General features: G+C 44.3%; 1 protein-coding gene across 1 annotated transcript in view; it reads left to right on the top strand.

Moving 5' to 3' along the window:
- Positions 1-18229, top strand: part of lama4 (laminin, alpha 4) — a 216340-nt gene that overhangs the window by 55012 nt on the left and 143099 nt on the right. The window contains exons 6-9 of the mRNA XM_041187778.1: positions 6054-6154; positions 10783-10963; positions 11329-11415; positions 13627-13778. Coding sequence (XP_041043712.1) covers positions 6054-6154; positions 10783-10963; positions 11329-11415; positions 13627-13778 — 521 coding nt within the window. The remainder of the gene's footprint in view (positions 1-6053; positions 6155-10782; positions 10964-11328; positions 11416-13626; positions 13779-18229) is intronic.

Genomic DNA, 18229 nt, shown 5'->3' with positions numbered 1-18229 from the left:
CAAGCCAGATAACAAAAATAGAAAATGCTGGAAATACTAAGCAAGTCAGGAAGCATCTGTGAAGAGAAAAACAGATCTGTGACCTATCATCAGAAGTGATAACCCCTGTTAAGTGCCTGGGGCGCGGAACCTTCCAGCATAATGCGTGCAGGATATACATCAATTATAGATAGACTAACAAATTGTTTACTTTTTACAGTCTATGGGGAATCAAGTTAAAACCTACTTCAATAAAATAAACACCTTTTATGTCACTGCTCTGAAGCTTGTCGAGATACACTTTGCTTTAAAATGCAACGCTTTCCAAATCCTTTCTGTGGAAGAGCAGGTAACATACATTATAACTGGCCAGTTATGCTCCAGTGGGTTTTTAGGCAGAGGGGAGTGAAGGTACGGAATACACCCCCCAGGTTCCAGTCCAACTTGATCAGACAGCGATTTTATATTGGGATGGCTAAGGCCCACAACAGAAAGCCTGCCCTTGCCCCAAATGAGGCCCTTAAGTGGCAAATTATTGGCCACTTTCCCTCCCAGCCTCAGTTTTCAGGCTGACGAGAGGATTGAACTTGCGTGGGGGAACTTCAAAAATCCACAGGGTTACATCTCAGGTGGGAAGTGGTGGTGTTGGGGGAGGCAGGAAACCCTCCATCAGAAGCCCTGTTCAGAAGTTGGGCACACCCTCCCCCCACCCCGCTTTAAGGTCTACTGGCTTCTGGGCATCCCTCCCCACCCTGGCCTCTCCCCTAAGACCCTAGTTGTGCCCATCGTGCCCCCACCCTCACGGCCTTCCCTACACTCCATGCCCCGGATCCCTTGAACATACCTGGGCTTCCGCTCCCCGTACTTAGACTCCGATGCCCTCCTGAGCTTCCTTCTCTGTCCACGGCAGAGCTGTCGCTGCAGGGACTGGAGCGCTGCCAGACAATCAAGTTGTAGAAGCAAGACCTCGCCATATGAAAAATTCAAGCCATTGTCCTAAACTTAATATTTGACATTTATTAGCAAAATAATGTAGTCCTTTTTGTTCTGGACTGCAACTGAAACTGTTCAAAAATGTGGTTATATGAATTACAACAGAGTTAATGGTAAGTTCAGCTGTGGAATTTTTAGAGTAGCAGCCTCTCCTGAAAATCATATAGTTCCTTTAATGCATGCTCACAAAGCCTCCTCATCATTCTGTTTGATTTAATCCAGTTTCTTTTGTTGTAAACTATATTTGATCACTGCCATAATGAACTCAATTCTAAAAATGCTGCCATATGTATTCTAATCAAGATTGGAATCCCATTCTATTTTCATATGCTCCATTACATTAGTGAATGATTCAATTACACAATTTCAAACAACAGTTACAGTGGGAATTAAAAACAGGTGGACATTTATCTAAATATCTAGCATTCAGAAAACATTTCTAAAAATTCGTGAGGAAGAGAAACAAGAATGTTCAAGTGCTTCCATTTTAATAGATGGAGAATCATCGGAGGAATGGACCATCAATTTCTTAATATGTGCTCCTAACCTGCAATTCTCCACACTTCAGTGGGGAATTTAGGGGTCTGCAGGGGCAGGATAGGATGCAGCATGTGAAGGGGGGTTGGGGGGAGGGTGAATGTGGGGAGGCCAGCAGGGAAGAGGTAGATGGCTCATCCACCCAGAGGATAATTGAGTAATATATGTTGCCAATTAAGGGCCCCTTCCCTTTGCCATTGGCAGTTGGGCCCTTCACTAGGTGGGGAGATGGCCTGGTGAACTCTGGAGGCCTCAAGGTGGGCTCTGGGGTTGTGGAGAGCCTCCTAATTGGATAACCTTCAGAGGGGCCCCCAAAGTGGCAATGGTCAACCCTGCAGCAACACCCACCCCGCTGCTCTCACCAACCACAGTCTCATTGCTGGGACTGAAGAGTTGCAAACCCTCTGATTGGCTGGAGTTCATAATTAGCTGTCTGATGGACAGAAAATCCAGTTGGGGCTCACCCAAAGGGCCAAGTCAGAGTCCTCCTATGGTTTTCCAGCCAGTCATCAGGGTCACCGCCACCCTGACAAGACCCTGGCCTGAGAGTGTATCTTCAGGAAACCCATGCTTAAGCTTCAACAACACTCTGAAATTCGACACTATCCAAGACAAAGCAGCCTACTTGATCAACGTCTTATCCACCACTGGTGCATAGTAGCAACAGTCTATACCATCTACAACATGCACTGCTACAGTTCGCCAACCCTATTCAACACTGCAACCTCTACCACCTAGAAGGACGAGGGCAAATGCATGGGAACACTACTACCTGCAGTTCAAGCAGGCTGTTCACCACCATCTTCTCAAGGGCAATTTGTGATGGGCAACAAACACTGGCCTTGCCAGCAGTGCTCAGATCCCATAGAATCACAGAATCACAGTGCAGAAGTGGCCCTTCAGCCCATCGAGTCTGCACTGACACGTGAAAAACACCTGACCTACCTACCTAATCCCATTTACCAGCACTTGGCCATAGCCTTGAATGTTATGATGTGTCAAGTGCTCATCCAGGTACATTTTAAAGGATGTGAGGCAACTCGCCTCCACCACCCTCCCAGACAGTGCATTCTAGACCGTCACCACCCTCTGGATAAAACAGTTTTTCCTCACATCCCCCTAAACCCTCTGCACCTTTGTGACTGACCCTTCAACTAAGGGGAGCAGCTGCTCCCTATCCACCCTGTCCATGCCCCTCATAATCTTGTACACCTCAATCAGGTTGCCCCTCAGTCTTCTCTGCTCCAACAAAAACAACCCAAGCCTATCCAACCTCTCTTCATAACTTAAATGTTTCATCCCAGGCAACATCCTGGTGAATCTCCTCTGCACCCCCTCCAGTGCAATCACATCCTTCCTATAATGTGGCGACCAGAGCTGCACATAGTACTCCAGCTGTGGCCTCACCAAGGTTCTATACAACACCAACATGACCTCAAACAGAATTACCTGGAAAAATTCAGCAGGTCTGGCAGCATCGGCGGAGAAGAAAAGAGTTGACGTTTCGAGTCCTCATAACCCTTCAACAGAACTGATTGAATATTAGAAGAGGGGTGAAATATCAGCTGGTTTAAGGTGGTGGGGGGAGGGGCGTGTGGTGGTGGGGGGAGAGAAGTTGGGGGGGGGTTGGTGTGGTTGTAGGGACAAGCAAGCAGTGATAGGAGCAGATAATCAAAAGATGTCACAGACAAAGGAACAAAGAAGTGTTGAAAGTGGTGATATTATCTAAATAAATGTGCTACTTAAGAATGGATGGCAGGGCACTCAAGGTACAGCTCTAGTGGGGGTGGGGTGAAAAGACTAGCAGGGCATACAAGATTTAAAAATAATGGAAATAGGTGGGAAAAGAATAATCTATATAAATTATTGGAAAAAACAAAAGGAAGGGGGAAGAAACGGAAAGGGGGTGGGGATGGAGGAGAGAGTTCAAGATCTAAAGTTGTTGAATTCAATATTCAGTCCGGAAGGCTGTAAAGTGCCTAGTCGGAAGATGAGGTGTTGTTCCTCCAGTTTGCGTTGGGCTTCACTGTAACAATGCAGCAAGCCAAGGACAGACATGTGGGCAAGAGAGCAGGGTGGAGAGTTAAAATGGCAAGCGACAGGGAGGTTTGGGTCATTCTTGCAGACAGACCGCAGGTCCTCAAGAAAGACCCAAACCTCCCTGTCGCTTGCCATTTTAACTCTCCACCCTGCTCTCTTGCCCACATGTCTGTCCTTGGCTTGCTGCATTGTTCCAGTGAAGCCCAACGCAAACTGGAGGAACAGCACCTCATCTTCTGATTAGGCACTTTACAGCCTTCCGAACTGAATATTGAATTCAACAACTTTAGATCTTGTACTCCCTCCTCCATCCCCACCCCCTTTCCGTTTCTTTCCCCTTCCTTTTATTTTTTCCAATAACTTATATAGATTATTCTTTTCCCACCTATTTCCATTATTTTTAAATCTTGTATGCCCTGCTAGTCTTTTCACCCCACCCCCATTAGAGCTGTACCTTGAGTTCCCTACCATCCATTCTTAATTAGCACATTCGTTTAGATAATATCACCACCTTCAACACTTCTTTGTTCCTTTGTCTGTGACATCTTTTGATTAACTGTTCCTATCACTGCTGGCTTGTCCCTACAACCACATCAAGCACCCCCCCCCCACTCCCCCACTTCTCTCCCCCCACCACCCCCCATCTTAAAGCAGCTTATATTTCACCCCTCTTCTAATATTCAATCAGTTCTGTTGAAGGGTCATGAGGACTCGAAACGTCAACTCTTTTTTTCTCCGCCGATGCTGCTAGACCTGCTGAGTTTTTCCAGGTAATTCTGTTTTTGTTTTGGATTTCCAGCATCCGCAGTTTTTTGTTTTTGTTTTTATCCAACATGACCTCCCTATTTTTGTAATCTATGCCTCGATTGATAAAGATAAGTGTCCCATATGCCTTTTTCACCACCCCACTAACATGCCCCTCTGCCTTCAGAGATCTAGGGACACACCACCAAGGTCCCCTTGTTCTTCAGAACTCCTTAGTGTCATGCCATTCATTGAATACTTCCTTGTCAAATTACTCCTTCCAAAGTGTATCACCTCCCATTTGTCAGGGTTAAATTCCATCTGCCACTTATCTGCCCATTTGACCATCCCGTCTATATCTTCCTGTAGCCCAAGACACTCAACCTCACTGTTAACCACCCGGCCAATCTTTGTGTCATCTGCAAATTTACTAATCCTATCCCCCACATAGTCATCTATGTCATTTATATAAATGACAAATAATAGAGGACTGAGCACAGATCTCTGTGGTACGCCACTGGACACAGAACATATTTTTTAAATCAGTTAGGCTCAGTTGGTAGCGTATCCTCCTTCATGTCAGAAGTATGTGGGTTAAAGTCCTATTCCAGGAAATGAGCACACAATTTAGGCTGATACTTCAGTGCACTACTGAGGGAATGCTCCACTGCAGGTGCTTCTGTCACTTGGATGAAATGGATATCTGTCTGCTGATTCAGGTGGACATTAAAGATCCCACAGTGCTATTTGAAAAATAATTTTTCTGGTGTTTTTTCTTGCACCATCACCACCATTTTTGTCTTTGGGATCTTGTGTGAAATATAACTGTTGCCTCCACCTACATAGCAATTATAATTACACTTCAAAATTAATTAATTATGAATTGCTTCAGGGCATCCTAAGAGATGTGAAAAGTGCTGTATAAATGTAAGTATTTCCAATTAACCTAAAATGACACGTAAGATTGCATTGCGGCAGATACAACACTCTGGAATTTCATGGAAAGTTTTGGCCCAACTATGACGCAACAGTATTCTTGTATTTTTGGTGAAAAGAAATATGTGCAGAACTGATTTATACTGGTTTTATGTTGAAACACTGGTATAAACAAATAGCCTCAATTGTTTATGCAGCTTCCAAGGTGTGTCTGCCCAATCCTTTTCTGCTTATTTATATAGGTCTACTTTCTGTGGAAAAGACACCTGAGTTTCTTATATTTAGGATATATATACCAAAATTCAGGTACAAGCCTTTTCACCAAAAAATTGTTTTTAATTGTTCAGACGCTTGTTTTCCACCCTGACACACTTAGAAGGATCAAACAGTTAGAATGCCTTCTTAAATGGCTCGCCCCAATTCTGCACAATAATAGAAGAGGAAGGGGGAGCAGGAAAGGCAAGAGACACTCTGAGAACAAGGCATCATAATGCAAGATAGCAGCTCATTCAATACTTCTATTTGTGACACAATATTTGCATGCATTATGGTGGTTTTTACATGCCAGTATCAGGAAAATGATTCCTGTAGGAAATTATGACATAGATTTCTGGTGAAATGCTTAACCAGTGTAAATTTGTACATAATTTCTATATAAGTACGACCCAGGAAATTTTGGGCCAATGTCTACTACTGCAGAAGTTTGTTTTTCATGAATATGCAGCATTCAAGTGCCTCAATTACTCAAAATTTGTCAACTTTCCATTAGCCAATGTAGATTGTAAATTACCTTGGAATTTTAAAAAATCTTTGCTTTCTAAAAGACTGTCCCTGTCAGAAATGTGGCACGAATGAATGTGATCATGTTACCGGGCAGTGTCGTTGTAAACCAGGAGTATCAGGAGCCTTCTGTGACCTCTGTGAGGTGAGTGTATCAATTAATATTTAGATCATTGGAATGATAGTATGGGATAACTAATCAATTTCCCATGGCATTGCACACAGTCAAAGCCACATACAAGCAGGACTGAAGGGCAGGAAGATAATTTGAGCCAGGTAGGGGAAGGAGGATTGAGGGAGTAGGATGAGGAGAGGAGTAGAGGTAAGGTTGATGAGGAGGAGACATGTGGAAATGGAAAGCGGAGGGACCAAGGGAAGAGGAAAAGAGGAAGAGAATGTGGGAAGGTGAATAGAAGGTGAAAGACAGGGAAGGGTGAGGAAGAGGGGACGTGAGAGAGGATGTTGGAAGTGAATAGTGAGAATGAAAGGAAGGGACAGGAGCAAGAAGCAGTGGAGCAAAGCCTAGAAACTATCTAAGGGTGATGAGATATGAGTTCTCACACTGAACCAGACACAATATTTTCATCAAAATGTAGGGGAAGGGCAGCTAGCATGTTTCATGAGAAATACTTTCTACACATCATTTCACTACCACTAAACAGTGGTTTATATGTTGGAGTCACTTAAATGTGCATGTGCTCATAAAAGTTACTCATGCAGCTGATTTCCATTCCTCCTAACAAGTTGGCTTGTGGCACTGAGGGTTTCCTTTTTTAGTACTTTCTTTATAATTAAAGTGAAGAGTGCTCATCAAATGAAGGGGTAATTGTAAAGCTTAAGAATTCAAGTTATCTCCAGCTGTTTGGAGAGTGGTGCAGAGGTGGGATGGAGCAGGGAGGTTTGCAGTAAGATACACAGTGAGGCTGTGCCATTGTACATCATGGGCTGAATTCTCAAGTCGACGAGCAGAGGCGGGGCCCACTCTCTGGCGTATAAAACGACACGTGGTGACGTCAGATGGGCGTCCCAACCTCTGCACGTCATTTAGATTTCCAGCTCAGCAGGCGAACAGCCGAGTTGTGAAAGGCCTATTAAGGCCTGTTAAAAACCAATTTAAGCAACTAAATGAGGCGGAGAGCCCAGGCAGCCTTCGCATTTTTCATGAAGCCTCATCCACAGGCGGGATGAGGTTTCATGAAGTGTTTTAAAATTCAATAAAAATTTTAAAATAATTCTTTGACATGTCCCAGCTCATGTGACAGTGTCACATGAGAGTACATGTTTTAGAAGTTTTTAATTGCTTTATTTTAGTTTTAGGGAGATTTCTGTGCTCTTTCCCGTGCATGCACGAAAGAGCGCCCTCCAGACTCAGGGAATACCCCCTCGCCCACACAGGGAGCACTCAGCGCTTCTGAGCGAGTGTCATGCTGGGCGGACCTTAATTGGCCCGCTCACGTAAAATGGCGGCCCCAATCGGGGGCGTCGGTCAGGGGGCACGCCCACCCCCGCATAAACCCCCCAACAGGGGGAGAAATTTTTCCCCATGGGTTATATAATGTTACTCTCACAGAATCACCTAGGGAAAAATCTTACCCCTGTCAGGGGGGTTTTGCAGGGGCGGGTGCAAACCCGATTGACGCCCCCAATCGGGGCCTCAGGGAGATCAGTTTGATCATGAAAAATGAGAAGGCCACCTGGGTTCTTCACCTGCCTGCCAACCTTAAGGTTGAACGGGCAGCTCATTTAATTGCTTAAATTAGTTTTTAACTGCTCTTAATAGGCCTTTGACAGATCAGCGGGCGTGCAGCCGACTGGAGAATTCAGCCCCTACAGATATTGCACTGACAGAATGTTGCAGCCTCACCACTTTAATATATCATGTATTGACAAATTAAAAGGATGCCCAGTTTGGGAAAACATCATTTACTGATGAAAGCATTTAAATTCAAGCCTCTTAAAGACCTCTATTAGCACATGGAAGCTCTTGCTGAGGTCTCCAGTATGACAGATGCCAATCTTCAGCTAATTCAATTTGCTCCACGTGAAATGGCTAGAAGCATTGGATACAGCAAAGGCAATGGGCCATGACAATATTCCAGCTGTAGTATTGAAGATTTGTGCTACAGAATTAGCTACACCCCTAGGCATGCTGTTCCAGTACAGCTACAACACTGGCATCCACCCAGCAAAATGGAATATTGCGTAGGTCCCATACATAAAAAGTAGGACAAATCAAACCTGGCCAATTACCACCCCATCAGTCTACTCTCAATCACCAGCAAAGTGATGGAAAGTGTCAATGACAATGCTATCAAGTGACACTTGCACAGCAATAACCTGCTCACTGACGCTCAGTTTGGGCTTCGCCAGTGCCATTCGTCTCCTGACCTCATTACAGCCTTGGGTCAAACATGAACAAAAGTGCCGAATTTCAGAGATGAGGTGAAAGTGACTGCTTTTGACATCATTTGACAAGGACTTTTAGTAAAACCGAAGTCAATGGAATCAGGGGGAATGAGGGAAGAAATCATACCTAGCACAAAAGAAGATAATTGCAGTTGTTAGAGTCCAATCATCGCTGTAGGAGTTCCTTAGGGTAATGGTCTGGGTCCAGCCATCTTGAGTTGCTTCATCAATGACCTTCCCTCCAACATAAGGTTAAAAGTGGGAATGTTTGCTGAGTGCACAGTGCAGAATACCATTCACAACTCCTCAACTGAAACAGTCTGTGCCTGCATGCAGCAAGAGCTGGACAACATTCACGTTTGGACTGATAAGTGGCAAATATTCACACCCCACAAAATTCCAGGTAATGACCATCTCCAACAGGAGAGAATCTAATCAATTCCCCTTGACATTCAGCAACATTATCATCGCTGAACCCCCACCATCAATATCCTGGGGGTTACCATTGATCAGAAACTTAATTAACTCACCTCCTGACTCCCCAAAGCCTGTCATTGATCTACAGGGCATAAGTCAGGAGTGTGAGGGAATGCCTGGATGTCGCTCCAACAGCACCCAAGAAGCTGAACACCATCCAGGACAAAGAAAGCAACTTGTTTTCCAATCCCCAACCACCATCTTACACATTCACTCCTTCGTCTACCAGCATATAGTGGCAGCAGCGTGTAATATCTACACGATGCACTGCAGCAACTTCCAAGACTCCTTCAACAGCACCTTCCACACCTGAGATGTCTGCCACCTGGAAGAACAAAGGTGGGAAGTACATGGGAAGAGCATCACCTGCAAGTTCCCCTAGAAGTCAGACTCTGTCCTGGCGTGGAACTATATCACTGTTCCTTCACTGTCACTCAGCCAAAACCCTGGAACCCTCTGCTTAATAGCATTGTATCTTAACAGCAGTGAGATCTTCTAGTTTCTCCATAGGTCTAGAAAAAAGGTAGCATTATTGGACTTTTGTATCTTAAATCATAATGGCTACTGTTCAAATGGAGAGAAAGAAAGTGAGTTCCAAACCTAAAGTAAAGGTACAAAAATTTAATAGATAATGGTTATTAACTGCAAAATGATGCTCCCTAGCATCCGTTTTCTCATCTTCCACCAAGCCATCGTGACTCCCCCAGGATGGTGCCTCAGCAATCCACTAATCAGTTAGAGGACAGATCGTTGGACTACTGTGAAATCCTGAAAGTCTCTTTGACTCCTGGTATCCACAGCCATGATGGCAGCAGTCTGAGACTGCATGGCAATTGCATGGCTCCAGCCCGAGATTCTACTGTAGGACACAGATGTCGGGTGGTTTCTGTTTATGCTGCAATGGAAGCTGAGATATTGGCCATAAGGTGCTGGATCATAGTTGAATCCACCAATATTCTCACGGATTAGCCACCACATCCATGCTGGAGAGGATGATCTCCAAGTTCTGTGCTAAGCCCTGTGCAGGGCTGCTCCATGCTCCTCAACAGTAACTGGAATATCTCAGGCAGGCTGGTCAATGCACCACACATTTCACTGTGTCTACCCATCAGCCTTTTCCCATTTGCTGCCCCATTGGATCTCTCATCTGAGTTTATCCTCAGGTGTGGTTTAGCAGTTGATGGAATGTTTGAAGATGAATTCACTAACTTTAACTGCTCATGTGGTGTCATTGAACTTCTTTGAGCATTGCATCCAGGCTCACAGGTATTGACCCCTACAACTATCTGCTCCCATTTATTTCTCAGAGTTTGGGTAGAAGACCTGTAGCTTCCTGTCAATCTCTAGGACCAAGGCCTCCAGTGTTGCGTTGGAGAGCCTTGGAGCCCATCCTCTGCCTTCTTGTGCCATTCCAATGTCTTCCTCAGGTCAAAGTTACATCTGCAATGAATTTCAGCACCTGCTGCAGCCAAAATTTCCCCAGCCCAGCACCCCCTACCCCACCACCACTCCTTTAAGAGGTGCAGGCTTGCTATTCTCATAGGAACTTGCACCCCTTACTCAGGTTTGCAACCGCACACCTGTATGCCTAGCTGGCTGGCTGCATGCTTCATTCATGTAAATAAGTGGGCAGTACAAAGTTCGCATGTTGCCCATATCAAAACAAACAGACACGGGTTAATTGTGCATCACGATCCATGCAGCAATTTCCAGGCCTTATCTAATAAGTGTTTTTTGAGTTATAAGTTATGAAATGAATGTATCAGGAAATATCCTGCACAAAATTACTATTAATATTCTTTTGGAATCTAGCTCAGCTTAATAAATTCAAATCTATGGTTAAGCGTATTATTATTTTCAATTGTTTTATATTGTATTCCTTCTTTATAGATTGGCTACTATGGATACAGCAGTTGTTCTGGATGTTTGAGATGTGAATGTGCTCTGGCTTCCAAGGATGAATATTGTGATCCTTTGAGTGGGCAGTGCAGATGCCTACCCGGAGTCACAGGAAAGCTCTGTGACCACTGTCTGTATGGGTTCTGGAACTACGGACTAAATGGGTGCCAGAGTAAGTTTTTAATCCAGTATATTTATTAGAAAGAGAGAAAGACAAAGGTTTTAATGACAATAGCAATCAACAAGAAAACTAGAGAATGAAGGAAGTCAGAAAAGGAGAAAGGGAAGAATTTAAAGTGAGCACTCTTACTGGCAGTTCAAAACTAATCCATCGTGTGAAGCACATTGAGACATCTTGATCTAATGGCAGTGTGTGATTGCAAGCATTGCAAGCATTATTGCTAACTCATACAGAAAAAGATCTTAGTATTATTCACAGCACTATTTAATAAAGATGTTGCATGTATTTCTTAGTCCAAACTCATAAGGCCCATAATCATGAGTTATAATTTCAGAACTTGTTTCTCTTGCCTGCAGGGTGCGAGTGTGAGGGGCACTGTGACAGCGAGACAGGAGAATGTTTGTCAGTGCCCACCGAGCCTCCAACAGATTGCTCTGTTGTCAGTAAGTACCTTCATGCAGCTAAGCCCTACACCTATAATTCCAGATGGTCCCACAGATTGGGATTTCCTACAACTATGTTAAGTTAAAATAGGATAATACATGACATCCTTGCTTCTGCAGACAGTGACAGCCCAAAATACAACTGTGTGCCTCCCTTTTCCAGTGAATTATATTGGCCTGGCACCTATCGAACTGATCTACCAATCACAAGGTTTGCAGTGTACTTAAACAAGCAATATGATTATCCTAACACTTAGCTACACCTGAAACTCAGGCACCTTTTGCTGGCTCCCCTGGCAGGACTGTAAAATTCTGCCCCTGATATTCTCTCATGTGAGCAATGCATTGAACTGATGCATAAGATTTAACCTTATCATGTACTTGCAATGTTTAGTAACTATTTTAGTTGGATTTTTATGATTTAGCATATTATTCAGACTCATCAACTATAAATAATCATATAATTTATATTCAGTATTAATGATACATATGAATCATGAAAAGATTTAGGATGACATCTGATCCCTATGGATATTTTTCTTCAGTGGCAAGTAAAAGATATTTTAAAAGATTCATTGCAGGTACAAATCATAGGATCAGCTGCTAAACTCAGGCTAAGCCAATTTTCAAACATTATAAAATGGATGGGATTTTAAATCATTTGTTAGATTTCATTTCTTCCTTGTCCTTTTCCTGAAAGTTCTTGACTCCTTGTTGTAGACATCTTCCACTACTTTGTCCATTATCCAAACGTGTTTTGAATCAGTGTGGCCAGGCTACTCCATTATAGTGGCCTTAGAGGAAACCCCAAACTTGATCTCACTTGATGTCAGCCTATATTCATATATACTAAGACTCAATTAATAACAATGAAGACTGGGAATCCTGGCTGATTTTCCCCTGCCCAATTAGGATAGGCAGAGAAATCTTGTGGCGCTGTGCGGAGTCTCCTTATCTCTGAGCCAGAAGTTCCAGGTTCAAGTCCAACCCGAGGACTTGATGGACATAGAAAGTGTATTCATGACATGGCCAAACATGTTGATTATCAACCTGTAAATCCTTCCAATACATCTATGTAGGCAGTAAGAGCAGGAGTTTTTCCAGGTCAGCCATCTGCAAAAGGCAACAGCAGACCACAGCAGTATCTTGCCAAGCATGATCATGAACCAACACAAAGATCCATGATTGTCAACATCCTTTCCGGGCATGGTACCTATGGTAATTATGGTTTATTTAGTGTCTAATATACCTTGAAGAATAAAGCTTGTTAAGGAAGATCACATGATCCTTAGTACCCAATAGGAGAGTAGCATGGGCTACCTCTGCAGTTAGTAGTTAGTAATGTAGAGATAGAGTTTGAGTTGAAAACACGTGTAGTTGCTGCTGAGTGCCTTGTAAGTAAACTTAAAGTCTCCACCTAAGAAGTGTCTGCGGGTCAACTCTATCAATAACACCAGCTTGGCCACCACTCACAACAAAACAGGATTGAACACGACAGTACCTTAAGATAGAAAGAATCAGGGTTGCAGAACCAAATTGGATTGCATAGGCTGTACAGCACGGAAACGGGCCATTAGCCCAACTAGTCCATGACAGTGTTTATGCTTGACTCGAACCTCCTCCCACCTTTTCAAATCTAAATCTACCATCGTAGCCCACTATTTCCTTCTTCCTCCAATGCTTGTTTAGTTCCCCCTTAAATGCATCTATACTATTGGCTCCTTGTGGTGGCAAGTTCCACATTTTTACCATACTTTGCGTGAAGAAGTTTCTTCTGAATGCCCTATTAGATTTCTATTTTGATGGCTTCCAATTATGCGCTCCCCCACAAAAGGAATCATTCTCTTTCTATAGTTTAAAAGACCTCTGTTCGGTAACCTCTCAGCCTACTTGCCAGCTTAGAATACGTGAACTAACTTACCCTAGAGATGAGATTGAATCTAGAAAATCCTGGTCTGTATAACTGTGTAATAAATATTCCTGGAACATATATACATGGTGGATATCCATATGTCTATTAAGAGCCATATTAAAAAAATAGGATAGGTTGGGGATAGACAACAATGTAGCCCTGACAATATGGCTTACATTTCCCTTCGACCCTATAATTCTATCACCTTTGAAAGACAAGCTGTAAGGGCCCTGTGCTGTTTCTGATAACACTTTACAATACTTGCCTCTAACTCAGTATCTGTTCTATTATCTAACCAGGATGTGACAAGTGTATCTGGGACTTAGTTGAAGACCTAAAGCTATCAGGATCATCGCTGGAAGAAGCTAAGTCCAGTGTTCTAAATGTTATTACTGGAGATGCCATTAATAACCGCTTGCAACAATTCAATTTCACAGCAATCCACTTCAATGTAAGTGCTAACAATAATAGTCAAATAGAGCTGGGACTCTCAATGAAATTCATTCATAATTTTTGTATTTTTTTGTCTTAGTTACATATTTTACTGCTGATGAACCAGTGGGATATAAAGTGGACTTTGAATTTTATACATATAATTTTGTAAAGCTGGAAGAAGGGGCAGCTGGGGCCCCCTCACACAATAGCAAAGAGCCACAGTGAGGTGTCACTGGTTGGCCCCTAGCTAGACAGAGGGTCTATAGACGCCACCGTTCATTCCTGTAGATAACCAAGAACCAGTGTCGCCAAAGACTGTGCATGTCCCGGGAACTGGTTGGACACATCTGCCAGCTTTGGTGCCATGGGGACATGCAGGGTATCCACTGCCGGTGGCCATGAAAGTGGTTGTGGTGCTCAACTTCTACACTAGTAGCTCCTTTCATAGCTCCATGAGGTTATGAATGCCATCTTCGCGAGGACATACAACTTTGTGCATTTCATCTGGGACCAGGAAATCCAGGAAGCAAGAGTGATTAGATTTGCCCAGATCTTGGGTCTCACAGATGCAGGGTGCCATCGACAGCCCTCACGTGGTGCTCAGATCTCTGTCCAACATGTGGTCGACTATGTCAACCTCAAGGGATCCATTCACCGAATGTGCAGTTGGTGTGCGACCACTACAAATGCATCCTGCAGGTTACAAGGGAATGTCCACAACTCCTACATTCTCAGTCAGTCAGAGATCCCTGACGGCTTCCAGGGTCCACCGAAGCTACAGGGATGGCTCCTCGGGGACAAGGCCTACCCACAGAGGCTGTGGCTGATGACACCTGTTCAGTAGCCTCAGACTGCAACAGAGCAACAATATAACAAGGCTCATGCTGTAACTTGCAACCTGGTGGAGCAGATCATCGGGATGCTGAAAATGAGGTTCTGCTGCCTGGAACAGTCTGGTGGAGCCCTGAAATATAGTCCATAGAGGGTGTCACACATCTTCACTGCCTGTTGCAATGACTTTACAACTTGGTGCTGCAACGGTGAGAGGACCTGGCTGAGGAGGAGATGCAGGAGCTGGAGGGCATCATCATTAAGCTAGCCAGAAATATAGAAACAGTAAGAGTTTTTATAAATATTAGAAAAAGAATAGGGTTAACAAAGTGAGCATTGGTCCTGTAGAAAGTTGAGTCTGGAGAATTGATAATGGAAAACAGGAGATGGCAGATGATAGAGGGTACAAGTAACACCCCAGAAGCAGCTATAAACCAGGAAATGGAAGTGGGGAAGGAAGTCTGGAAAATTACAGTCAGCAGAGAAGTGGTACTGGTACAGGCCAGTTAGCTTAACATCTGTCGTAGGGAAAATGTTAGAAGGTATTATTAAAGAAGTTATAGCAGGGCATTTGGATAAGCTTGAGGTCATCAGACAGAGTCAACGTGGTTTTGTGAAAGGGAAATAATGTTTAACCAACTTACTGGAGTTCTTTGAGGAAGTAACGTGTTGTGGATAAAACGGAACTGATGGATGTACTGTACCTAGGTTTCCAGAAGGCGTTTGATAAGGTGCCACATCAAAGGTTATTGAGGAAAATAAAAGCTCATGGTATAGTGGGTAATATATTGGCATAGATAGAAGATTGGCAGGCTAACAGGAAGCAGAGAGTAGGCATAAATGAGTCTTTTTCAGTTGGCAAGCTGTAACAAGTGGCATGGCACAGAGATCAGTGCTGGGACCTCAACTGTTTGCAATTTGTGTAAATGAGTTGGATGAAGGGATTGAAGGGGTTGTTCCCAAATTTGCTGTTGACACAAAGATATGTAGGAAAGTAAGTTGTGAAAAGGACATAAGGAGGCTACAAATAGACATAGGTAGCTTAAGTGAGTGGGCAAGGATCTGGCAGATGGAGTATAATGTGGGAAAATGTGAAATTGTCCATTTTGGCATGAAGAATGAAAAAGAAGCATATTATCTAAATGGTGAGAGATTGCAGAGCTCTGAGGTGCAGAGGGAACTGGGTGTCCTAGTGCATGAATCACAAAAGGCTAGTATGCAAGTACAACAAGCAGTTAGGAAAGCTAATAGAATGTTATCATTTATTGCAAGGGGAATTGAATACAAAGGAAGGGAGGTTATGCTTCAGTTGTACAGGGTACTAGTGAGACCACATTTGGAGTACTGTGTACAGTATTAGTCACCTTACTTAAGGAGGAAGGAAAACGCGTTGGAAGCAGTTCAAAGTAAGTTTACCGGACTAATACCTGGAATGGGTGTGTTGTCTTATGAGGGAACTTTGGACAGACTAGGCTTGTATCCACTGGAGTTTAGAAGAGTAAGAGGCAACTTGATTGAAACATATAAGATCCTGAGGGATGTGGAGAGGATGTTTTCTCTTGTGGAAGAATCTAGAACTAGGGGTCACTGTTTAAAAATAAGAGGTCGCCCATTAAAAACAGAAATGAGGCAAAATCTTTTCAGTCAGAGGATTGTGAGTCTTTGGAACTCTCTTCCTGTAAAGGTGGTGGAAGCAGAGTGTTTGAATATCTTTATGGCAGAGGTGCATAGATCCTTAGTAAGCAAGGAGATGATAGGTTATCGGGGGTAGTCGGGATGCAGATTTGAGGTTACTATCAGATCAGCCATGATCTTATTAAATAGTGGAGCAGGCTCGAGGGGCTGAATGGCCTACTCCTGCTCCTTGTTTGTATGTTCGTATGTCTCCTCCGATGAGGAGGACATGATGAGGGTCAGGAGATCCTCAAAGGCGATGATGACGGCGATGAGTCCGTCGCATTGACCAGACGAGGCAGGTGCACTCAGGACTCCCTCATAGCTGCTAGATTTGTGGAAGATGATGATGCCATGCAAAAAGGAGACTCCAAAAGATCTTCACATTACATCTATGAACATTTGACTCCAGTCTGGCTTATGGCAGTACACTCTATGAAAATGATCCTGTCATGGAGATGCAGTGGAGGCCCTAATAGTCGCTCTATCTCAGGAGGATGATGCAGTGAGAACGCTCCATAGATCTTCACATAGCCTCTGAGAATGTGTGACTCCTGTCTGGCTGAGGGTAACTCACTTGTGCTCTGTGATCAGGGTCATTTCATAGAGAAGCAGTCATGAAACTTTAAAAGCATCTGGTCCTTTGTCCGCCTTAAGAACCTGCGCCCTTCAGGAGCACAGCGTCACTGGTCAAAGATGCTGAAGAGATGGGGACCAACCCCACCTTAAAGGCGCTGAGAGCACACAGAGAGAATTACGGAACTCTGTGACACCTGCCCACAACATTCTGGCAGCAATGACAAGCACCATTGAGGTGCAGGCATCACTAATTTGTCCATGGAGTGTGAGGCCAGACCATCACTTTTGTCTGAAGGCTGCACAAAGAATAGGTAAGAGGCCCTGGACACCTGCTTTTATCTTGTGCAGAAAGGTTTCACATCTGAGTGACATGAACACTGCTCATCAGAACAAGGAGCCATAGACAGGGAGACATTCTTGGGATTTTATTAACAATAGTGAACATTATGTACAAGCAATTAACACTCCTGCCCAGGCTGTGCAACTGCATCTTCTTAACCTTCCTGACCCTGTTGCTACACCTTGGTGCTCCCCGGACATCCATATCCACCCTGTCTGTGATGACATTGACAGATGTCCACTGGAGGGCCTAGGCCTGCTTTTGGTGACCTGCTGTGTGACAGTGGCACCCTCCTCAGCCTGTGGAGCTGAAGCTTCTGGAGTCACAAGAAGAGGAGATTCGCTTGGACACACCCAGAGTCACCTAGGTGGATGGCCCCGGGGTGTGCACCTGCTGATCCTCCTCTGAGGGCCCCTGGCTGACTCCTTGAAGAGAAAGGATAGCTGGAGCGAGATAGACCTGCCCCACACCCCTCTCACATGCACACTTTTGGAGGGCAACTATGGCATCAGCGATGGAGTTCAGCCTGCCCAGCAGTCCTGGACCAAGGCTTCCATGGTGGCCACCATTCTATCAGTGCTGACCTCAGTGCATTGGCATGCCAGCACTATCACCTCAGCCTGAAGATGGGTGGACTCCTCCATCGTGCCTTGTAATCTGAGGAGTGCAGTGGACATCCCTTCCTGATGTTCCCAAGCTTGCCTTTGCAGCGCCAGCAACTGTAACATGACCGAGTCCAGAGGCTCATCATCTGACTCAGACTCAGCAAATATCTGGCCTTCAGCAGTCCTCAGAGTGCAGGAGACCTGGGAAGTCCCTGCCACCGCATGCTATGAATCAGATGGTGCAACGTGCTCATTAGATTGTGACCCCGAGGCTATTCTAAAACTTAATGCCACCAAGGTATGTGTTCTCTCCACTGGTGGAGGGTGTGGGTAAGCACTGTGATGGAACTTCAAGGAGGGTGCCTTCAGATTCCTCTTCAGAGGTTTCTTCGGGGCTTGGTTGGAGGCCCTGGGTCTTGGACTCTGTTCGCTGTTTGG

This window comes from Carcharodon carcharias, chromosome 5, assembly GCF_017639515.1.
Source record: "Carcharodon carcharias isolate sCarCar2 chromosome 5, sCarCar2.pri, whole genome shotgun sequence".
Classification (NCBI taxonomy): domain Eukaryota; kingdom Metazoa; phylum Chordata; class Chondrichthyes; order Lamniformes; family Lamnidae; genus Carcharodon; species Carcharodon carcharias.
Note: the sequence above shows the minus strand (reverse complement) of the source record. Positions and strands in the feature narration are given on the sequence as shown.